The sequence below is a fragment of the Mugil cephalus genome, chromosome 10 (assembly GCF_022458985.1).
Source record: "Mugil cephalus isolate CIBA_MC_2020 chromosome 10, CIBA_Mcephalus_1.1, whole genome shotgun sequence".
Taxonomy (NCBI): Eukaryota; Metazoa; Chordata; class Actinopteri; order Mugiliformes; family Mugilidae; genus Mugil; species Mugil cephalus.
In genome coordinates this window covers 1,322,978-1,346,101 of record NC_061779.1, presented here as the reverse complement: position 1 = coordinate 1,346,101, position 23,124 = coordinate 1,322,978, and the positions used below count along the sequence as shown (strand labels likewise).

Sequence of the window (23,124 nt, the reverse complement as noted above, 5' to 3'; positions counted from 1 at the left end):
GAAAATAAATTTATTCAAACATTAAATCTAATCCTACATATTAATTTAATAATATAAATTAAACTACAAAGGTTACAAATTGCAAATACAGTAAAAGAGATAGTTAAAATAAATAAAATAAAAATAATACAATTTACAAAAGGATCCAACATCATAAATTATACATAAAGAAAGTAATATGTTGGTATAAAACGTATAACATCCACAAAAACAGATATATTCTTTTAACAGATTATTTTCTGTTCCGCCCAAACCCGGAAGCTCTTTCCTGATTGGCTGTTTTACGGACCAATGAGAGACAAGAGCGCGAGGAAGCAAACATGGAGGAAACGCTGAGCCGAATCACGGCTGCCGCCTCTTTAGAAAACACAAAGTGGTGATTTAAAGCCGATATGTAGCATTTTAAACATTGTTACTGTATTTATTTTAAAAGTGGACGTCCTCTAGAGGTGTTCGGCTCAAGTAAAATGTCACTGAGTGCGTCGTGTGAGTCCGTCTCTCAGAAAAGAACTCTGTCAAGCCTCCTGGGTGAGTTGACATAACGGAGCATTAAACATCTTCCAGAAGAACAGTGAGAAATTACGATATTCTCTCGAAACATGCCGAGACTAACTTTATCTCAGCTCTTTATGTCTCCGGGTATATAACTGTAAAATTAAATTTTTACTTTCTTGACGTTTGTAGCTTAAAGTCAATCATTTCATCGTTAGCTTGGATACCTTAAATTGGCAGATTTTTGAGTGGAGTTTGGCATGGCCCATTTCCCAAACAAGATTACACCCCAGTTTAGAAAAGAGATAGAATGAGGTTCCAGGAAGTGAAAGAGAAATATACATTAGATAACCAGACTTTAAAAAAAAAAAAAAATATTTATAAAGGAATTACAAAACCCAAGAAACCTAAATGTAATACTTGATATAATTATTTATACAGTGAAAATAAATTCAAGTCAGTCTCTGTGCTGCACATGCACAAGACATGAAAATATTGTAAAGAATTGTCTTTGATGAGTTTGGACGGAGGAGCCTAACTATCCTAATATAAAAATACAAAAACAGAATTATTTATCATAGAAAGGAAGTTACAAATCACGATAAGATATGCACTGTTTCACATTTATTTCACAATAAAGGAGGAATTGTTATGTCCGATATAATTCCTAATTATATTAGAATGTAGTTTGGCTAACTGCGTCTTAATCCGGTCTTTTTCTGGTGTTTTTTTCCCAGCTGGCCGTGTGGTGAAGAAGCCCAAGCAGGGAGATGGTCGGCGGCTGCAGGAGGCAGCGATCCAGCTTCTGCAGCAGCAGCAGGACCTCGGCCGCCTGTTCAGGGAGGTCGGGGTGAGTGTTTTTTGGGATCTCCCTCACACGCTGAGGCCACAGCAAGATTTCTAATGAGTTTGTTACCTTACGTGTCGTCACTGATTTCACTAACATGTGCAGAAACCAGATCCATGCAACGTGTTCTACTCTCAGGATGGAGAGCAGAACCAGACCCGACCCACATGCATCTCATCTGCCTTCGCAGGCTCGCTGCTGGGTGAGTGTTTGAGACAAGTCCTCGTAAATGTCCTCTGCATGTCCTCCGCTTCTCTGAGACCAACAGAGATGACACTTTATACCATTGTTATTGGTATAAATAAATGATTACACCTGATAGGGGCATGAGGATCATCTCATAGAGACAAAAATGTGCTTTTCCAGTTTTATTTTGGACAATTTAGCCGTAGTTATGCTTAGTGCCATCATATTTGGTGAATGTGTGTATTTTTTTAGCAATATTTCAAACTATTAGAGTTTGATTATTGGAGCCTTGGACATGTCATTGATTAGTAGCAACATTAATTGTTTTTCCACTACAAAAAATAAATAAAACAAAATTCCATCAAAAACAATGTTGCTCCTAATCATTCATTCATTCATTCATTCATCATGTGTGATGCCGTCACAAACACAGACGTATAAATGGTTAAGAGTCATAAATTAATACAACTTTTGGTATTTATGATTAGGACCAAAGTGGATTAAAAGATTTATGTAAAAAAATATATATATATATTAACATGTGTTATGTTTTGGGTGTTTTTGTAGAAGAGACTTGTGTCTATTAATGGTAAGAATTTTAAAGTCAGGTATGAGGGTTAAACATTGGTCCTTATGCAAGAATCCGTGCGACTTTTGACGTCTGAAATCAAATTAAAAGCTCTGCAGTGTGAAAATGATCATGTTTTTACTCCTCTTTGGCATTTTCCTGTGAATTAAACTTCCTCTCGAACATTTTAGGATTAAGAAATGTGCAGCAGGACTTTTCAGATCTGTCTTTTTACGACTGATCTCAAAAAAAAAACCGGTTCTGTCTGAAAAGGTGTTGAGTGTTAGAATGATCTGACTTTTGGTTGGTTTGTTCGTGGACAGCGAGTGAACTGAGGCGTCGGGCTGCAGAGATGAACGTCTCGGTGGAGGAGCTGTCGGTGAAGATGGTGCTGGAGAGACTGAAGGAGATAACGGAGGTGGAGGAGGAGGAGGTGGAGGAGAGGAGGCAGATGCTCACTTCCTCTCAGAGAGTGAGTTTATTTTGTATTTTAGTTGTAACCGTCTGATGCTCGTTAGGTTCGTGCATGATTTTAAATTCCTCCAGAGGACACGGGGTCACAGACAATGAATGAATGAATGAAGTTTTACAGTATATATCAGAGGTGTAGTGCTAGTGATTATTCTAGAAGTGTAGAACTAATACACAATTCACCTGCAGTCATCTCATTAAATGTAGAATACACACAGTTCCACACGTATGTGCTGCATAAAACGCATAAAACCAAACAACACGTCTCACAACACCATCACCTAAAAAACACAAATGAGATAAAAAACAAATACTGCACAGAGGCAACTGGTTAAAAACAAATAAATAAAAAATGAGTCTGAAGTGTTGAGAGTGAACTCAGCAAGAAGATTATAGAGTTTGATGAATTAATAAAAGTTTGAATTTCATTTTACAAAACTGTTTCATCACTTTAGCATCAAGTAAAAAGAAGTTCACTTATATTATATATATATATTTTAGACTTCAGAATAAGAGAAGGAAGGAAAGAAGGAAGGAGGGAAATAGACGTGTTTTTGTTTTTCTGTTTCATTTTTGACTTCAGAATAAAAGTAAGATTCCTTTAATTTATATTCTTTTCATTTAAAATAAAATAACAGTTGTTTTTCTATTAATTCTCTTTTATTTTTGAGTCTAAATTCTCGAGACACCAGGAAGTTCTCAGATTTATCCCCGGTGGTTTTTGGTGAAGCCTCAGGGACCAGTACATTCACTAAACTTTATTATCCCAGAGGGGCCAGTTTTTTATGTAACCAGCAGAGAAACGACACAAAAATACAGACGGACAGAACCAGAACACATTCAAACACACAGTCCAGCAGTGGACTCGAGGGACAGGACATCACAGCAGGTTATTCACGAATAACAGAAGTTTAGAAGTTTGTTTCTGGTTTTAAAACCAAACTTGAAATACCAAATAAATGCACAGACCGTCTCTGCTCTGGGATTTTACTTTTAAATCCAAAAACAGAACAAAACAAAAGAAACATGATTGAGATTTGTTGTGCGCTCTGTGGAAAATCTTTCTGCTTGAAAAGATGTGTTTGCAGAAGAAGAAGGTTGTAAACTGTGTCTGTGGAGACGTGTCCTCGCTGACACACACACACACGATCATATGTTGAACTGTTTAATCGAACATGTGTGTGTTTGTCGGGAGGAAGCTGGAGGACATGTGAACTCAGAACCTGGTCGCTGAGGAGGCCTCGGTGTCGACGTGGTCATGTTGTCTGGTTTATTCCCCTGACGCCAGCTCATTGAAAACAGCTGCTGAGTCACATCTGTGCTGCAGATTCTGGTCTGAGGTTTAACTCGGTTCCTGCTTCGCTATCGGCCTGTTTCCACACAGATAAACATTTAACAGTCACCGTGCATCAGTAAAAACGGCCGCGTCGCTGCAACACGAAGTGGAGACGCTGTAAGAAACTGTGAGAAACTGTAAAACCAGAGAGACACCAGAGACCTGGTCTCAGTCTGAGTGGGAACCAGCAGCAGCGCCACCATGTGGTCAGTAGTGGTCATGTCTCCAGTAATATTACCTACCACTGACCAGAACCAGGGACACATGGAAGGAGACTTGATCCAGATTTAGGAACCAGATGGAAAGGAGGAAGGAAGGAAGGAGAGGTAGAAGGAAGGAAGGAAGGAAGGACGGAGGGAAGGAGAGATGGAGAGATGGAAGGAAGGAAGGAAGGAAGGAGGGAAGGAGAGATGGAAGGAAGGAGGGAAGGATGGAAGGAAGGAAGGAGAGGTGGAAAGAAGGAAGGAAGGAAGGAAGGAAGGAAGGAAGGAGAGATGGAAGGAAGGAAGGAAGGAAGGAGAGGAAGGAAGAGAAGGAGGAAGGAGGAAGGAAGGAGAAGAAGGAAGAGAGGAAAGGAAGAGGAAGGAAAGGAAGGAGAGAAGGAGGAGGAAGGAAGGAAGGAGGAGGAAAGGAAGGAAGGAGGAAGGGAAGGAGAGATGGAAGGGAAGGAAGGAAGGAGAGAAGGAAGGAAGGAGGAAAACAAGGAAGGAAGGAAGGAATGAAGGAAGGAGAGAAGGAAGGAAGGAGGACGGAGGAAAACAAGGAAGGAAGGAAGGAGAGAAGGAAGAAAGAAGGAGAGGAAGGAGAGAAGGAAGAGGAGGAAGAAGGAAGGAAGGAGAAGAAGGAAGGAAGGAAAGAAGGGAAGGAAGGAAGGAAGGAGAGGTGGAAAGAAGGAAGGAAGGAAGGAAGAAGAGGGAGGAAGGAAGGAAGAAAGGAGAGATGGAAGGAAGGAAGGAGAGGTGGAAAGAAGGAAGGAAGGAAGGAGAGATGGAAGGAAGGAGGGAAGGAAGGAAGGAAGGAGAGATGGAAGGAAGGAAGGAAGGAAGGAATGATGAGTTGTTCTAGTTTAGTCTGGTTCTAGTTTAGTTTGGTTCTAGTTTAGTTTGGTTCTAGTTTGGTTTAGTTTGGTTCTAGTTTAGTTTGGTTCTAGTTTGGTCTGGTTCTAGTTTAGTTTGGTTCTAGTTTGGTCTGGTTCTAGTTTGGTCTGGTTCTAGTTTAGTTTGGTTCTAGTTTGGTCTGGTTCTAGTTTGGTCTGGTTCTAGTTTAGTTTGGTTCTCGGCTCCAGGTCCAGGATCTTTTAAAATGATGAGAATCATTTGTTCCGGTGGATGAATGGATGAGTTCAGCTCCTGGTCTGTGATGGGACCAGGACTTGTTAAAGGACTGAGGTCAGACGGGTCCGGACGGGTCCGGACGGGTCCAGACGTTCTCCAGACGGGTCCAGACGGGTCCAGATGTCCTCCTCCTCATGTCGTCTCTGTTTGGTCTCTGCAGGTCCAGATGTGTCTCCTGCTGGAGTCCAGTCGAGAACTGTTGTCTCAGGGAAACTTCAGCCCCAAACTCCTCTGGCAGGAGTTCAGGAGGGAGCAGGTGTGTCCACGTAAATAAATAGAGATAAATAAATATAATCTACAATAAACACTGAATATATATGTATTTAATACTAAATATATATGTATTTAATTAATTGAACTAATAGAGTATCTGTGGATCTGTTTGTATCTTCTGTTGTTCTGTTCCTGGTCTGGTCTTAAAATTCATTTTCTAAATATCTTTGCAAATTTTATGTAACAAAATTTTTTCCGTTCCCTTGTAGCCAAAGTGAATAATGTGATTGATGCAGTTATTACATCATTAAAAATCATTCATTTTTCCTCCAGTGTGAAATCAAACCTAAATAAAGTATTTGACTCTTTGTGTTTTTCACAGCGGATCCCTAAACTGGAGGTCGTGTATCATCTCCACGTTCACAACATCCTCAGTCTGAAGTTCATCGTAGAGAGGTGAGAAACTTTTATTTGTTCCTCTGAATCTGAACGTGGGATGTTTCCAACATCTGGTATCAGGGCAGATACAAAACTCATCTGATCCGTATCAGGTTTCAGTCAAGAAGAAGAAGAAGAAGAAGAAAGAGATAAAGGAGAAGAAGAATTTTTCCATCTGTTCCTGTCAAACTAAACGTGATCCTTCCGCCCCTGCTCTGTATTTTTTTATTTAAACTGGTTTTTCCTCAGCGATGACGGCGTCCGGTCCTGGTTGGTGTCTCAGCTGAAGGCTCTGAGCGACTGGACGCCTCCGCGGGAAGAAGAAGAAGAAACCAAACGGGTTCAACACAAACTCTTATCAAGTTAGTTTAGTTTCCATATAGACTGTATATGTGTTGTTGTTTTGTTTGTTTTGGGTTTATTAAGGTTTATTAAGACGAGGCGTCCTGTGTTTCAGCTGTGGTCGGCGTCTTGGTGGGAACCGGGTTTGAGCCGAGTCCTGAACCAGCGTCTGGAGACCGGAGGACGTCCCAGCTCTGCTGCTCGGTGCTGGACGACATGCTCTTCTGTGAGTCTCCACGTCCCCCAGGACGTCTCCTCTGTATGAATTCAGCTCTTCTAACCTTTTCATCCTGGTCTGTCTTCGTCCTCCAGGGCTTCTCGACTCCGTGGATAAGAGCGTGGACCTGCAGTCGGCCGGAGCTGGAGCAAAGCTATGGTTTCTGATTCCTGTTTGTCTTATTAACACGTATTATTATTATTAACACATATGTAAAGTAACCTGGAAGTCAGCCTGAACTTTTCATCTCTCTGGACCAATCAGACGGACAGAAAAAAACTTTGTAAAAGATGTAAATACTTTAGTCTGAAGGTTTAATCTGGTAGTTTTTACTCTTCAGATCAGATCAGATCAGATCAGATAAATACCAGAGCTGTTAATGCAGTGAAATATTTAATTAATCCCATTATCCTCCTCAAAAGTGAAGCCAAAGCAAGTAGAGCTCCCCCTGGTGGCTGTAGTTCTAGTTCCAGGCTAACATGCTAACACGCTAACATGCTAACACGCTAACACAAGTGAATCAAATTAACTGAAACATAAATGTAGACGTGATTGAAAATGATAAAAACACGGAGGGAGAACATCAGTGGTTCTGGGTGGTTTCTAAGCTTCTTGCCAGATTCACCACATCTTCTCTGAGCTCTGTAAACGCAGCAGGAACCACAGAGACTGAACGGTTTGTTCTTTCACATGGATCCGAGTCAACTCTGACACTGGAGTGTAAAGAATTCCTCACGCTGGACTCTGGTCCTGAAGAGGCAGAAAGTCGGGCGTCTGAGATCCGTCTGAGATCCGTCTGCAGGCTCCTTCTCACGCCGACTCATCTTTTACTTTTTTAAATAATTTTTTTACACAATAGATTAACAGAATCTGAAGATGTCAGATTTATGTGGAGTGTTTAAATGTCCCTGGTTGCTTTAAGACATGAAGGACGATCGGTCTGGAAAAAACAGAAACATAACTTAACCAAGAATTAACTGGAGCAGAAGAAAAGTTCATTAGAGTTCACAGCTTCAGAAACCACCTCAGATTAGAGGAAGGAGGGAGGAAGGAAGGATGTAGGAAGGATGTCAGACTTTGTCTCTATTAATTCCTTCAAGTCTGTTTGACGACTTCCTGAAAACTATTGAGAATGTAAAATATGAAACATGTCCTGGTTCTGTTCATTATTCTGATGTTCTAGGTTCTGATCTTCGAGGCCGGAGAGAATAAAAATAAACGTGTGTTGTGTTTTTCCTGCAGGATCCAGATGTTTGATGCTTCTCTCTGTGGAGTCTCAGTTTCTCCAGAAGCTCTTCATCGGTTCTTCACTCACTCGCTCACTCAGACTCTCACCTACAAACCGCGACTAACGGGTGAAGATCAAATTACATTTATTAAACGACGTCCAGATAAAATCTTTAAGAAACTAGCTACTGGCCAGAAGGTGATTTATTAAAAACGGGTCTAGTTTTCATCACTTTACCAGACAAACAGAAGAAGTTACATTTCTTAATAAAAGAGTAAACAGTTATATTTTTATACAGTTATATTTTTATACTGGTATATTTTTATATTGTATATAAAACAGTTCCATCAGGATTAGAAGTAGATTTTATTGTTTTTTATTGAATCCTCAGTATCAGACGCCGTCACTCTGCAGAACCAATGGACCTTTGCTAAAACCAGTCGCCTGTTGACTCAGCTCTTCTGTAAGGTAACGTCCTCAGACCTGGTCCCTAGAGTCCAGGTCTGGGTTCAGACCTGGTCCCTAGAGTCCAGGTCTGAACCCTGAACCCAGACCTGGATCTAGATCCAGGATCTAGATCTGGACCCTGAACCCAGACCTGGTCCCTAGAGTCCAGGTCAGGGTTCAGACCTGGTCCCTAGAGTCTAGGTCTAAACCCAGATCTGGTCTCTGGATCCAGGTCTGGACCCTGAACCCAGACCTGGACTCAGTCCACATGTGGAGGTGGTTCTGGACCCACATTAACTCAATCCTTTGGTTAATGTGAACCCACAATGAGTCTTTCCTTCCTTCCTTCCTTCCTTCCTTCCTTCCTTCCTTCCTTCCTTCCTTCCTTCCTTCCTGCCTTCCCTCCTTCCTTCCTCCTTTCCCTCCTTCCTTCCTTCCTTCCTCCTTTCCTTCATTCTTTCCTTCATTCCTTCCTTCCTTCCTTCCTTTCTCCTTTCCTTCCTTCCCTCCTTCCTTCTTTCCTTCCCTACTTCCTTCCTTCATTCCTTCATTCTTCCTTCCTTCCTTTCTCCTTTCCTTCCTTCCTTCCTTCCTTCCTTCCTTCCTTCCTTCCTTCCTTCCTTCCTTTCTCCTTTCCTTCCTTCCTTCCCTCCTTCCTTCCTCCTTCATTCCTCCCCTCCTTCCTTCCTCCTTTCCTTCCTTCCTGCCTTCCCTCCTTCCTTCCTCCTTTCCTCCTTTCCTTCCTTCCTCCTTCCTTCCTTCCTTCCTTCCTTCCTTCCTTCCTTCCTCCTTTCCTTCATTCTTTCCTTCCTTCCTTCCTTCCTTCATTCCTTCCTTCCTTCCTTCCTTTCTCCTTTCCTTCCTTCCCTCCTTCCTTCTTTCCTTCCCTACTTCCTTCCTTCATTCCTTCCTTCCTTCCTTTCTCCTTTCCTTCCTTCCTTCCTTCCTTCCTCCTTTCTCCTTCCTTCCTTCCTTCCTTCCTTCTGCTTCCTCCTTCCTTCCTCCTTTCCTTCCTTCCTTCCTTCCTTCCTTCCTTCCTTTCCTTCATTCTTTCCTTCCTTCCTTCCTTCCTTCCTTCCTTCCTTTCTCCCTTCCTTCCTTCCCTCCTTCCTTCTTTCCTTCCCTACTTCCTTCCTTCATTCCTTCCTTCCTTCCTTCCTCCTTTCCTTCCTTCCCTCCTTCCTTTCCCCTTTCCTTCCTTTCCTTCCTTCCTTCCTTTTTCCTTTCCTTCCTTCCTCCCTTCCTTCCTCCTTTCCCTACTTCCTTCATTCCTTCCCTCCTTCCTTTCTCCTTTCCTCCCTTCCTTCCTTCCTTCCTTCCTTCCTTCCTTCCTTCCTTCCTTCCTTCCCCTACTTCCTTCATTCCTTCCCTCCTTCCTTTCTCCTTTCCTTCCTTCCTTCATTCCTTCCCTCCTTCCTTCCTCCTTTCCTTCCTTCCTTCCTTCCTTCCTCCTTTCCCTCTCTCCTTCCTTCCTTTCTCCTTTCCTTCCTTCCTTCCCTCCTTCCTTCCTTCCTTCCTTCCTTCCTTCCTTCCTCCTTCCCTCCTTCCCTCCCTCCTTACCGTTCTGATCAGACTCTGTGTCTTGGAGCTAAAGGCTGAAACGAGGTTAATGACCTGGTTACTGGATGTTGTGTTTTCCTGGTTCCCGTCGTGTAGCTCGCTGTGATCTTCAGCGTCGAGCAGCTGCTGCAACATCTGCACCAGGTCCTGGAAACACACGAGGTCAACTGGAAACTGGTCCTGTGCTTCCTGTCCACGCTGCTGGTTTACTACCACACAGCCCAGTCCAGCCTCACAGGTGAACATGCTCAGCACCTGCACAGAAATACAGAATTCATCCTGAATGAAGTGAAAGTTAAAGGGAACCTCTGTGTTTCTGTGGCAGAGCTGCTGTCCCGACTGTTGAGCTCCGCGTTCCAAGGCTACGACCTGGAGAACATGATCACGGCGTTCCTGTTGGCTCGCCAGGGTTCTCTGGAGGGTCCCGGGTTCTTCCCCTCCTACTCCGACTGGTTCAAGGTTCCACAGCAGCTTCAGACTTTAAGGATGATTTTTATTGTCTCAGATTCACAACTAGCAGCATTTTTTCTCTGATATTGACATTAAATCACATTTACTTTGACTATTTTTCTCATAAATTAAAGATTTGCACAATTCATTATCATATTGTGTCATGGCTGAGAAATTAAAAATGAGGTTATAATGGGAGTCAATGGGACATTAATAGTAAATTTAAAATCTGCTGCTACACAACAACTACTAATACAATCAAGTCAGTATTTGAGGGAATCGTGTTCATAAATAAAACTGATTTTAACCAGAAAAATATCCCCCAACAATAGTTTTATGGAAAATAGCGTTTTTGTTTTTTTTTTTGCATTTTTAGGGTTAAAGTTTAATATTGTTGTTATTTGTGCTGTAGCTGTTTGTGTCTCTGAATCTGCAGATGTCTTTTGGCGGCGGCAGCAGTTTCCATGCGAGCAGTAAGAAATCTCTGGTGTTTCTGCTGAAGTTCCTGTCGGACCTGGTTCCGTTTGAGCCGCCACAGTACCTGAAGGTGAGTTATGAGAGGATCCGGTCTGAAATACGAACGTGTTTTGCATTGTAGGTCTTAAATCCTTACGTCCATTTACCCCCCGGCCCAAATTATTATATTTTAGTTTATTATTAGTGGAGCCGCCACAGGGACGTCCTGATTTATAGCTGAATGACATAAATCTTTGTTGTTTTGAAAGTAATTCTGGGTCTCGGAATTTCCTTATTTTTTTTTTTTTACTTGTCAAAAGTTCAGACACATCTTCTCATTCAATTCAATGAGTCTGAACTTTTGACTGCTAGTGTACATTTTACCCATAGTGCTCTTAAAAACGTTAGTTAGAAGTTCTTCCTAGCATCCCGGCTAATAGTAGCTCTTCCTAGCCTCCCAGTTGCTCTTCCTAGCCTCCAAGCTTATAGTAGCGTTTCCTATCCTCTCAGCTAATAGTAGCTCTTTCTAGCCTCCCAGCTAATATTAGCTCTTCTTAGTCTCCCGGCTAATAGTAGCTTTTCCTAACCTCCCAGCTAATATTAGTTCCTCCTAACCTCCAAGCTAATAGTAGCTCTTCCTAGCCTCCCAGCTAACAGTAGCTCTTCCTAACCTTCCGACTAATGTTAGCTCTTCCTAACCTCCCAGCTAATATTAGCCCTTCCTAGCCTCCCAGCTAACAGTAGCTCTTCCTAGCCTCCCAGCTGTTAGTAGCCCTTCCTAGCCTCCCAGCTAATAGTAGCCCTTCCTAGCCTCCCAGCTAATAGTAGCTCTTTCTAGCCTCCCAGCTGTTAGTAGCCCTTCCTAGCCTCCCAGCTAATAGTAGCCCTTCCTAGCCTCCCAGCCCCTTCCAAGGTTATAGTAGCGTTTCCTAGCCTCCCAGCTAAAAGTAGCCCTTCCTAGCCTCCCAGCTAATAGTAGCTCTTTCTAGCCTCCCAGCTGTTAGTAGCCCTTCCTAGCCTCCCAGCTAATAGTAGCCCTTCCTAGCCTCCCAGTTATCAGTAGCCCTTCCTAGCCTCCAAGGTTATAGTAGCGTTTCCTAGCCTCTCAGCTGAAAGTAGCCCTTCCTAGCCTCCCAGCTAATAGTAGCTCTTTCTAGCCTCCCAGCTGTTAGTAGCCCTTCCTAGCCTCCCAGCTAATAGTAGCCCTTCCTAGCCTCCCAGTTATCAGTAGCCCTTCCTAGCCTCCAAGGTTATAGTAGCGTTTCCTAGCCTCTCAGCTGAAAGTAGCCCTTCCTAGCCTCCAAGGTTATAGTAGCGTTTCCTAGCCTCCCAGCTAAAAGTAGCCCTTCCTAGCCTCCCAGCTAACAGTAGCTCTTCCTAGCCTCCCAGCTGTTAGTAGCCCTTCCTAGCCTCCCAGCTAATAGTAGCCCTTCCTAGCCTCCCAGTTATCAGTAGCCCTTCCTAGCCTCCAAGGTTATAGTAGCGTTTCCTAGCCTCTCAGCTGAAAGTAGCCCTTCCTAGCCTCCCAGCTAACAGCAGCTCTTCCTAACCTTCCGGCTAACGTTAGCTCTTCCTAGCCTCCCAGCTAATATTAGCCCTTCCTAGCCTCTCAGCTAACAGTAGCTCTTCCTAGCCTCCCAGCTGTTAGTAGCCCTTCCTAGCCTCCAAGGTTATAGTAGCGTTTCCTAGCCTCCCAGCTAAAAGTAGCCCTTCCTAGCCTCCCAGCTAATAGTAGCTCTTTCTAGCCTCCCGGCTAATAGTAGCCCTTCCTAGCCTCCCAGCTAACAGTAGCTCTTCCTAACCTCCCAGCTAATATTTGCCCTTCCTAGCCTCCTGGTTATTAGAACAGGGTTCCGGGTTCTGCTGAGTCTTAACCCGTAATGGTCTTAAAAAGGTCTAAAAAGTCTTAACTTTCCCGTGTTTTTAACCTTCAGAAACCCCTCAGGTTTCAGACCGTTCTTACTTGTGGCTTTTATCGGCCCATGAGAAAGAACTTGAGCTACTCAGCAGTAGCAGAAATGTGCGATTTTAACCAGGACGGTGTGAGTCTTACACCTGACTGTGGTTCTCACCTGGTAGGCTCACATCCTCCACCCCCCCTACGTTCCCACAAAGCACCGCAGCCTCATGATGGAGTACGTCTCCCTGGCCAAGACCAGACTGGCCGACCTCAAGGTAAAGAAATAAAAACATAAATAAATAAATAAATGGTTCCCGTGTCAGATTCTCTGAATAAAATGTGTGTTCACGTTTAGGAGCCTGTGGAGGACATGGGTTTATACGAGGACGTGTCGGGTGGAGGCGCTTCAGCGCAGGTAACACTGACACCTGGTGGTTTGTTTGGTTTCTAATATGAATCCTCATTCTTTACTGATTTAATATTGATGAGTTGATATGGAATAACATAATAAAGGGTTGTTTTAATTGTGTCTTGTCCTCTCTGTATCTTTTCTTGCTGTTTAATTGTGTCTTTTCTCGTCATATCATGTCTTATCGTCTCTTTCTTGCCTCATTCTCTCTTGTCTCGTCTATTTGTGTCTTGCAGTGTATTTATATGTAAACGTGTAAAAATTCAGCCTTTTATTATTATGTTATTATGCTTTTTCATTACCTGCCAATAGTATCTGTAATGAATCTACTGAGAGACATTTAAGACTGTTTAGAAAAGTAGATATCTGACATTTCACTTTAAAATGTGTCGTCTCAAACGCTGAAGATAAACAACAAAGAGGTTGATTGAAGATAAGGTTCAGGTACATTTACTTTATAAGGACAGAAAGATGAAGTAATGATGTTTTTGTGTCTGCAGCCTCAGTGTCAGGCCGCCCAGGATGTGGAAAAGGCCGTGTCTCTGTTTGAGAGCACGGGAAGAATCTCTGCCACAGTCATGGAGGCCAGGTTTGAACGATGAGCTCATATTATTTCATCCAAATTAATAAGTATTTGTCTCGCTCACTGTCTTCTCACAGTATTTTCAGGCGGCCTTATTTCCTGACACGATTCCTTCCTGCTTTGCTTTCGCCGAGAGTGGTGAGTTCTTCCTTATACCTTTTTATTTATCATTAATTATCATTTTAAATGTTTTATTTTATTCTTTGACTCGTGACTTAAATTGATCTTTACTGATTTTATTTGTGATGTGTCGAGGTCGTGAATTCCAGTAACCTGCCTCCTGCCTTTTTGTGTGTTTTCTGAATTTTTATTCACAGCTTCCTGTCAAACCCGACGCTCGCATGAGTTTCATAGAGGCGCTGAAAAAGTGAGTAAAATGAACATTGCGTTTGTTGGTTCAAGAAGAGAAAAGAACCAGATTTATTGTGTTTGTCTGGTTTTTTTTACTGTGCCGATGTTTGTGTTTTTCACATTCAGAGCCGATAAGATCCCTGGTGGCCAGTACTCGTCGTACGTGGAGGCCTGTCAGAAGCAGCGGCAGCAGGAAAGTCAGTATTTTAAATAGATTTTAATCAGATCTGATCTCAGTCTTCCTGAGTCAACACCTGGTATCGGTTGATTAAACCGCCCTGGAGATCTGATCTCTGTTTGTGTGTCTGTAAATAAGCAGCAGCGCCACCGTGTGGTCAGGAGAATATTGCGACCTGGAGTTGAATTAGTTTAAACGGCTGGTTGATGTAGGGATGATTTAATCTCTCTAAAATGAAAGAAGAGTTAGAAGAAGAAGAGTTGGAGGAGGAAGATGAAGAGTTAGAAGAAGAAGAATGACATGAAGAAGGAGAAGAGTTAGAGAAATATGGAGAATGTGATGTAGGGATATTTCTCTAAAACGAAAGAAGAGTTAGAAGAAGAAGAAGAGTTGGAGGAGGAAGATGAAGAGTTACATGAAGATGGAGAAGAGCTGGAATAAGAAGAGTTAGCGGAAGATGAAGAGTTAGTAGAAGAAGAATAAGACTTAAAGGAGGAGGAGGAAGAAGAGTTACAGGAAGAATAAATAAAAGAAGGGGAGAAAATGAGAAAAAGGAAGAAGAACAACAACAAAACTGAGAAGAGGAAGAAAAGGGAAAAGAGAAATAGATAAGGAAGGACCATGTCTTGGTTTCCATGACGATGAGAGATGTTGAGGGCCATGTCTTTGTTTCCATGACGATGAGAGATGTTGAGGACCATGTCTTTGTTTCCAGGGACGTCTCCGTCCTCAGACGCCAACGTGGACCCTCAGGACGTCCTGAAGGTTCAGCTGAAGGAGTTCAGGACGCTGGTGTCCAGAGGACATGATGGAGGTAGGATGGAGGACACCCGTTTTTGTCTCTGTGTCCTCTTGTTTCCTGACATGTCTCATCGTTTGTGTCCTCAGAGACGTCCACCCAGATGTCCAGGATCTCTCACACCCTGAGCGTCCTCTTCCCCGGTTGTCCCAGTGAGCTGGTTGGACAGACGGTCATCAGACTTCACGTGGACGCTCCTCTGTCCTCTGAGCTGCATGTTAACGTACGTCCTGAGGACAGTCCTCCATGTTTTTATGTCTCTTTTAGTCCAGGGTCTGTTCTTTAATCAGTGTTTGTCTTTTTTTTTTTGTCTCTCAGGTCATCGACATGATCCTGGAAAACTTCTCTCAGTGTTTGTTAGAAAATAATCCTGATAAGTGAGTGGAAACTAAACCTCCTCTTCGACCCCTTTTTCCTTTTCTTCTTCTTTCTTCTGTTATTTAGTTTCTTCCTTTTCTTATTCTATTATTATTTGCACTTTTTCTTCTCCTACCTTTTCCTCTTCATCTTCCTCTTTATTTGTCTTCTTCTTCTTCTGTTTAAAAATAAATGGCAAACTCTACGTCCAAAAGCGCCAAAAACATCCACATTTGTGAAACTAAATAAAACGTTGTGGCTTTAAATGTTGCTGCAGACTAATCCTTTATTAAATCTCTTAACAGACGAAGCTCGTGGGCGTCCAGGTTCGTCAGAGCTCTGCTCGGAAACACACAGCTCCTCTCCAGCCTCGTGCACAGACTCTGGGACCTTTTCCTCCACCAGGTGCATAAATCTAACACACCTGTTTTCATGTTCGGTGTTTAGTACAGAGGAGTGTTAGGGCCACGAGGGGGGAAAAAAATATAAATATGATGTCCAGAAAAAATAAAAATCTAAATATAAGACAAGATCGTCCTCTTGAGTTTATAACAATCACCGCATGTGACTGTTTCTACAAAATACCGCGCAGGCTGTTAGATGAAGTGATTTCTTCCCTAAATAGTATCAAAAATACGTTTTTTTCATCCATTATAGTTTGCAAATTAATTTAAACGGTCTCTGACACGCAGTGGAAAGTAGCAGAGCCTCAACAACAGAATGTGAATTTGACCAAAACACAGTTTGTTTATCCTGTGTGAAGGTGAAACTAATCCCGTGCGAACAGGACTCAAAAGGTCGACTTTATTCTCAACATTGTATTTTGACTTTTTCTTCAAATGTTGACTTTTTTCATAATATTGTATTTTGACTTAATTCTTCACATATTGACTTTATTCTCAACATTGTATTTCATCTTTATTCTCAATGTTGTATTTCAACTTTGTCAAAAGTTGAAACACAATGTTGAGAATGTTATATTTCAACTTTATTCTCAACATTTCGACTTTCAAAGTTCATGATGAAAAGATAAATCCTCCTTTTCGTTCTTCATCGGGGCCCTAAAACTCTTCAAATCTGTGTTATTAAATTCGTCTTTCATCCAAAGGGGCCGTCGCTGCCTCCCGACCGTTTGCCCGGTCTGGCCGGATTCGTGGTCCACCTCTACGCCTCCATGTCCCAGAATCCTCTGGTGCAGCTGGTGCCTCCTCCGCCCACCGGGCCTCAGCCGGTGTCGGTGGGAGACGCTCTGAGCTCAGCGTTGGTCTGTAGCACCAGCGCCGACATGATGTTCTGTCTCAGGTGAGGATCAACTATTTAATCAGGATCAACTCTCAGCTTTTCTTCTGTCATGTTTAGTCGTGTGGTTTCGGTTCTTCTTCTTCTTCTTCTTCTTCTTCTCTTTCTTCTTCATGTGTCCCTTTTGGGACGTGGACTGATGTGAGTGTCGTGTTGTCGTGTTGTTGTGTTGTTGACCAGGTTGTGTGTAGCTGCTGTGAGTTATGGGATGTTCAGGGGGGTCGACTTCACCCCCCCCAGCCTCTACAAGAAGGTAGCACCTCCTCAGCAACTTTAACCCTTTAACTCCTCCTGGGCCCATTAAATAGTTATTACTGCATAAATCTCCTGCTCCCTGTTTAGCTCCTGTACCTCGTTCCTCGGCTGGTGCCTGAAGCCAGAAGAGGAGGTGGAGGAGGAGGAGGAGGAGGTGGAGGTGGAGGAGGAGGAGGAGGTCTGAGTGAGCAGGAGGTGGGGAGCCTGTTGGACCTGTGGAGGAGCTCCTCTGACCTCAGCAGCTGGAGGAGGAGCTCCTGGAGGCTGTGGACACTTCCTGTCTTCAGACAGCTGGAGGAGGAGGCGCAGTATCAGGTGAGACACCTCCTGGTGGGAGAGGAGGGAGGAATCACTGGAATGCCCCCCCTCCTCCTTCTCCTCCCCCTTCCTCTCCATTTTCTCCTCCTTCATCTCCCCCCATGTCCCCCTCCTCCTTCCTTTCTTCCCCCTCCTCCTTGTCTTTCTCCTCCTCGCCCCTCCTCCTCCATCGTCTCCTCCTTCTCCTCCCCCTTCCTCTCCCTTTTCTCCTCCTCCTCTATCTCCCCCTCCATCTTCATTTCTTCCTCCTTCTCTTCCTCCTGTTCCTCCTGCCTCCTCCTCCTCCTGCCTCCTCCTCCCCATCCTCCTCCCCCTTCTCCTTCCTCTCTATTTTCTCCTCCTGCCTCCGCCTCCCCCTCCTCCTTCTCCTCCTCCTTCCTCTCCATTTTCTCCTCCTCCCCCCTCCTCCTGCCTCCTCCTCCCCCTCCTCCTTCTCCTCCTCCTTCCTCTCCATTTTCTCCTCCTTCATCTCCTCCTCCTCCATCTCCCCCCATGTCCCCCTCCTTCTTCTCCTCCTCCATCTCCTCCTTCTCCTCCCTCTTCCTCTCCCTTTTCTCCTCCTCCTCTATCTCCCCCTCCATCTTCCTTTCTTCCTCCTTCTCTTCCTCCTGTTCCCCCGCACCTCCTCCTCCTCCTCCATCTCCTCCTCCTCCCCTCTTCCTCCTCCCCCCTCCCCCTCCTGTTCCTCCTCCTCTTCCTCCTCCTCCATCAGATTAAAAACAACAACAATTCTCTTCTTCTTTCTTTGAATTCATGTTGCTGTAACTGAATCTTCTTCTTCTTCTGTGGTTGTTATTTGTGTAGCTGTCGCTGTCTGAGTGGCTGGACCAGGAGCTGCGGGTGCAGAGGAGTGAGGACGTCCTGTGCGACGCTGAGCGGTGAGAGTTTTATCGACACTCGGCTCGGACTCTCCAGACTCTGATCAGGCTCCTGAACCTGAAGCTGTGTTGGATGTTGTGTCCCTGTTGTGTCCCTGCAGCCAGGAGTACCAGCACTGGGCCGTCCTGGAGCTTTTCCTGACCCGGCCCCGGGATCAGGGCGGATGTGGAGGAGACGTGAAGACCCTCTGCTCTCAGCTGCTGAACGCCATCATGGACCAGGAGCCGAGGTTCTGCTCACGTCTTTAATATGATTATAGATTAGTAACGTTACGAAGCATCAGGAGCAGATTGACTCCGACGTTTCCATAGAAACGTTTATCTCAAAAGTGCAATGGAAACACTTTTTTTTTTGGCATTTATCCATCAATGGAGACGATGCAGGGTCATGTGACCAGTTCTTCTTCCTCAAAGTGACAAGAATTAAGAGAAATATGAGAAATCACGCAAAGACCAGAGTTTATAAGAGAGACAGCTCATTCTCAAAACACATTTCAATGGAAACACGTACACATTATTATTATTATTGTTATTATTATTATTATTATTATTATTATTATTATAAATACCTTTTTTCAGCCAGGTGTGTCCTATTCTTTTTCAAGAGAGACCTGGCCTTGAATGACGTCTCATATAGTTCAGTTTCAACACATGATCACATTAAATATACAAAATACAAATAGTTAAATTTGCAAAATCTTGTTAAAAATAAAACATTTACACTCATGAAGCCTGGATATAATGCGGTTTATCATGGACTTAAATACATTCAGAGATACCGGATTCTGGAGTTTGAGCTCTAACTGCTGTAGTTGGAGCAGAAAACTTAAAAACTTTCTTCCACATTTCTGCTCTGACCTTAGGAACAGTAACATGTAAAAAGTCCTGAGAACAGAGACTTTAGGCCCAATTATTCAGGATTAAAAGAGATGATAAATAAGATGGAGTCACCTCATAAATCAAGACGTAGCAACGGCTTCGCTCAGATAAAGATGGATAATTTACTTTGGTCTATAAGACGCAGTGATGAGTGGAAATGTTGACTGATTTTAACTTGATTCTTTGTGCTCGTACGTCACGTTGTGTTTGACATCAGCAGCGACCAGAGGCTGAAGAAGCTGAATCCCAGAGGAACCTGTTTACCCGACATCCTGTCCAGGTTACAGGTGTGTGTTTACTCACGTGTGTGGTGTAGTTTTAAGAATGAAGCGTCTAATGTTGTGCTCTAATGCTCTAATGAAGTCAGGTTAACCTGATCCACCTCGAACTGTCCATGTTCACACCTGGTGTTAAAGAATTAAAATGAATCCACAGCCAGAACTGGAGATCTGGTCTCAGTCTGAGTGTAAATCAGCTGCAGCGCCACCATGTGGTCAGTAGAATAATGTATCAGCTGCTGCCTCTGATGGATCTTTATCTACAACTGGACCAGAACCAGGGACACATGGAAGGAAAGGAGGAAGGAAGGAAGGAAGGGAGGGAGGGAGTGAGGGAGGAAGCTAAGAGTAGAAAAGAACGTTCTGTGTTTGTGTCCAGGAACTCGTCTATGAGATGGAGGTGACAGACGTCTGCAGCAGTCGTGGTGGAAGTCCAGTGGGTGTGTGTGACGTCCTGTTTGAGGTTGTCTCTCAGAGATGCTCTTCTTCGTCCCCTTCGTCCCCTTCGTCCCCTTCGTCCTCTTCGTCCTCCTCGTCACAAAGCGTCGGCATTGAGCTCAGCCGGCAGCAAACGCTCCAAAAGTGGAACAGGTTCGTAGAATCATTCCTGATTAAATGGTTTGACCAACGCGAGGAGGAGGAGGAGAAGGAGGAGTCTTTGTTGGTAAACCTCTGAACACCTCCTTTGTCTCCCAGGGTCCTCCTGTCCCTCCCTGCTGTGACGAGCTTTAAAGTGAAGGCTGAAGGAGGGAGGACGACTGTGGACTGTAGTAAACTGATAGAACATGTCAACCAGCACCAGGTCAGTTTATTCTAGAGCAATGGAAATAAAAGCATGAACACGCTGAAGCTCTCCTCCTCCTCCTCCTCCTCCTCCTCTTCCTCCTCCTCCCCCTCCTCCTCCTCCTCCTTCTTCTCCTTCTCCTCCTTCTTCTTCTTCTTCTTCTCCTCCTCTTCCTTCTTCTTCTTCTTCTTCTCCTCCTCTTCTTCTTCTTCTTCTTCTTCTTCTTCTCCTCCTCTTCCTTCTTCTTCTTCTTCTCCTCCTCCTCCTCCTTCCTTCTTCTTCTTCTTCTTCTTCTTCTTCTCCTCCTCCTCCTCCTCCTCCTTCTTCTTCTTCTTCTTCTTCTCCTTCTCCTCCTCCTCCTCCTCCATCAGACTCTTTTTCTTTTCTTTTTTTTTAAAGTGTAATATAAATAATTTGTGACTCTCCTTGTGTCCAGAGGGGGGCGTGTTCTCCGGCCGGCCTTCTGCCCTGTCACGTAACCTCACACTTCCTCAGAGTGAGAATCCTTTTTTACCATAAAGGTTCTAAATCTTAGACAGACTTGAACTCTTCTCTGAGCTCTTAGTGTCTGTTCCAGGGTCTGATCTGTGCCGCCGGACGCTGTGGACGTCCCAGAGACGAGGTCAACAAAGCCTGGTCTCAGATCAGTGAGCGCTGTCCTCTGCTGCTGGTCTCCACCGTGGTACTGACTTCATTCTGCACATACAGCTCAGAACATCCACACGCCTTAAAAAGACTCTGCTCCTCGTGTGTTTTTGTGAGAATAAGTCTCCGTGCTGATGAAAGTAGTTGGTTTCTTCCAGGTGAACAATGACCAGGAGTCTCTTTGTCTGTCGTCCTGTGTGTTGTGTAGCGCTGGTGGCGGCGTCTGTCTCCGGTTCTTCTGTCTCTGTGGCGTCGTCTCCGTGGTGAAGAGTCTCCACCGGAGCCGCTGCAGATCCTGGACGACTGTCAGCGCTGGGCCTGCAGGTAAAAACGGACTTTTACATCATGCACTTTGAGGAAAAACGTCGACCTTTTGAGTCTATGACAATTTTAAATCTGTATTAAACGGCTGTCGGTTCCATAAACAAAATAAAAACAAATAATTTGACTTTTGCTTGGATCAAAGTTTGTGTTTTCTCTTGTTCCAGATGTTTCTCCATCGTGCACTTCAAGAAAAAAATCCAAATATAATATCGAGAAAAAGTCAAAATACGCTGAGAAAAAAGTCGAAGTATAATGTTGAGGTTAAAGTCGATATCTGAATATAATGCGGAGAATGAAGTCGACCCTTTGAGACAATAACAACCAGATCCCGTGACTGTTTCTATAAAATACTGTACAGGGTGCTTTTCATTTATTTCTCAGTCTCAGTTTTCTTCTCAGTCTCTTCAAAGTCCTGATTCTGTGAACTACTCTGTGTTTGTAGCTAAAAGAGAAAAGATTTCTTCGTCCCAAGTCTAGTTTCACTACTTCATCCAACAGCCTGCACGGTATTTTATAGAAACAGTCACATGATCGTCTCAAAGAGTTTTCTCCTCTCATTTTTTCTGTCATGAGTGGCCCTGATACATTTACACCTGGAACAGGGGAACTTTGATCCTTTGGTCCATGCAAAAGTCAAATTATTTATTTATGGAACAAACAACCATTTAATAGAGGTTTAAAACTGTGGGATCATTTCAGAGAAGATGCACAAACCTGTCACAGAACTGAGACTCTGAGCCTGTTGAAGTGTTGTTTATGTTTACTCCTCTGCTGTGTAGCCTGGAGCAGCTGTTAGCCACGCCTCCAGCTGCAGGTCAGCTGTTAGCCCCGCCTCCAGCTGCAGGTCAGCTGTTAGCCCCGCCTCCAGCTGCAGCGCTGCTGTTAGCCGCCAGCCTGTACGGAGGAAACCACAGGAACTACAGAGCTGCTCTGAACTCACTGCGACCAGAGACGGACGCCAGACACAGACAGGTGGCAGCGTCTTGTTCATTTAAAATAACTGTTTAGTTTATTTTGTTCCACTTGCATCTCGGTGCTGAATCCGCTATAATCAAGGTTGTTTCTCTGTCTAAGATGAACAAGGTTAAATTCATGATGTTGTGATGTTTTCCTCTTACATTGATTTTATGAATTGATTCAACTTTTAAACCCAGGAAGAAGGAATAGTAGTGGTAGTAGAATAAGGAGTAGTAGTAGTAGAAGGAGTAATAGTAATAGTAGTAGTACTAGTAGTAACAGTAGTAGATGAATCTCCCATTTGAACCCCAGTAGAGATTTAATCTTTTTTCTCTTGTATTCAGTCTCTAAAGCTTTAAACTCCAGATCAGTCATGAGTGAAGTCACCAGATATTTTTAAAATTTTTCATCGTTTTCCATCTTTTATGGCGTCTTCTGTCTCATTTCTGTCTCCAGGTGCAGGTTTTTCTTCTTTTCCTGTGTGTCAATGACTTCCTGTCAGTGCTCCTCTGCCCTCAGGTAACTACAGTCGCTTCATGTCCAGCTACAGAGTCAAACATGGCCGCTAGCGTACGGCTCTCATCTGCTCCATTATAGTCTGGACGAGTAGAGAACCACGTCTGGTTTTTAATACATCTTATAAATGTCCTGCACAGTGGAGGTGGAGTGGCCACATGATGGCGCTGGTTCCTTACAGACAAACTGAGATCTGGGGCTGTATTAGGATTATTCCACAGTAGAATCAACAGATACATATATCTGCATATTACTGATCTACCCCGAGGACCCCTCGATATGACGCCACAGACCACGAGGGGTCTACGCACCCCTGGTTGAGGATCGCTGCGTTAGAGGCTTGAAAGACATAAAATACAATCAGAAAAGGTTAAACTGGAAATAAAATAGTACAATTAATTAAAAAAAAAAAGTTAAATAGTTTATTTTTGATTCAATGTAAATAATTTGTATAAATTTGTAGATTATTGTCAGAATATTGTAACCGAGTCATTCTCAGACGTTTGATAAATACGGGCCCTGGCTGGAGACGCTAGCGGAGACACATTTTAATTATCTCCAGGACCTCAGAGATGGATGTTAATGTGAGGTGTGAAAGCACCGTATAAACGCTGTATTGTTCTTAGCTCCAGTATAAATGAATAAATGAAGGGAACGGTTATAGTGGAACGGTGATTGAGTGACTGAGGCGTTTTCCTTGGTTGCGTCTGCAGGAGAAGAACCTTAAAACGCTGAGGAACGTCTGCTCTGAGCTGCTGACTTCACTCCTGGACTCCGACGACTGGCTCCTCATCTTCAGGCCCAACGGTCTCAGCCTTCATCATCTCCT

The 23,124-nt window shown here is 43.7% G+C and overlaps 1 protein-coding gene across 1 annotated transcript in view; it reads left to right on the top strand.

Annotated features, from left to right (window-relative positions):
• Positions 1-313: 313 nt before the first annotated feature.
• The window catches only part of LOC125015094 (Fanconi anemia group A protein), a 25,740-nt gene continuing 2,929 nt past the window's right edge, over positions 314-23,124 (top strand). Inside the window, exons 1-38 of the mRNA XM_047596753.1 lie at positions 314-528; positions 1,230-1,342; positions 1,445-1,541; positions 2,417-2,565; positions 5,395-5,490; positions 5,830-5,903; positions 6,135-6,247; positions 6,343-6,453; positions 6,540-6,603; positions 7,687-7,799; positions 8,064-8,140; positions 9,776-9,917; positions 10,005-10,138; positions 10,566-10,676; positions 12,665-12,760; positions 12,841-12,900; positions 13,395-13,483; positions 13,555-13,615; positions 13,795-13,844; positions 13,955-14,025; positions 14,722-14,820; positions 14,895-15,028; positions 15,124-15,182; positions 15,468-15,567; positions 16,271-16,464; positions 16,642-16,714; positions 16,804-17,031; positions 17,839-17,912; positions 18,014-18,142; positions 19,009-19,078; positions 19,449-19,660; positions 19,766-19,871; positions 20,290-20,349; positions 20,431-20,535; positions 20,707-20,822; positions 21,602-21,794; positions 22,236-22,298; positions 23,009-23,102. Of these exons, the coding sequence (XP_047452709.1) occupies positions 468-528; positions 1,230-1,342; positions 1,445-1,541; positions 2,417-2,565; positions 5,395-5,490; positions 5,830-5,903; positions 6,135-6,247; positions 6,343-6,453; positions 6,540-6,603; positions 7,687-7,799; positions 8,064-8,140; positions 9,776-9,917; positions 10,005-10,138; positions 10,566-10,676; positions 12,665-12,760; positions 12,841-12,900; positions 13,395-13,483; positions 13,555-13,615; positions 13,795-13,844; positions 13,955-14,025; positions 14,722-14,820; positions 14,895-15,028; positions 15,124-15,182; positions 15,468-15,567; positions 16,271-16,464; positions 16,642-16,714; positions 16,804-17,031; positions 17,839-17,912; positions 18,014-18,142; positions 19,009-19,078; positions 19,449-19,660; positions 19,766-19,871; positions 20,290-20,349; positions 20,431-20,535; positions 20,707-20,822; positions 21,602-21,794; positions 22,236-22,298; positions 23,009-23,102 (3,991 nt within the window). The 5' untranslated portion in view covers positions 314-467. The remainder of the gene's footprint in view (positions 529-1,229; positions 1,343-1,444; positions 1,542-2,416; positions 2,566-5,394; positions 5,491-5,829; positions 5,904-6,134; positions 6,248-6,342; positions 6,454-6,539; positions 6,604-7,686; positions 7,800-8,063; positions 8,141-9,775; positions 9,918-10,004; positions 10,139-10,565; positions 10,677-12,664; positions 12,761-12,840; positions 12,901-13,394; positions 13,484-13,554; positions 13,616-13,794; positions 13,845-13,954; positions 14,026-14,721; positions 14,821-14,894; positions 15,029-15,123; positions 15,183-15,467; positions 15,568-16,270; positions 16,465-16,641; positions 16,715-16,803; positions 17,032-17,838; positions 17,913-18,013; positions 18,143-19,008; positions 19,079-19,448; positions 19,661-19,765; positions 19,872-20,289; positions 20,350-20,430; positions 20,536-20,706; positions 20,823-21,601; positions 21,795-22,235; positions 22,299-23,008; positions 23,103-23,124) is intronic.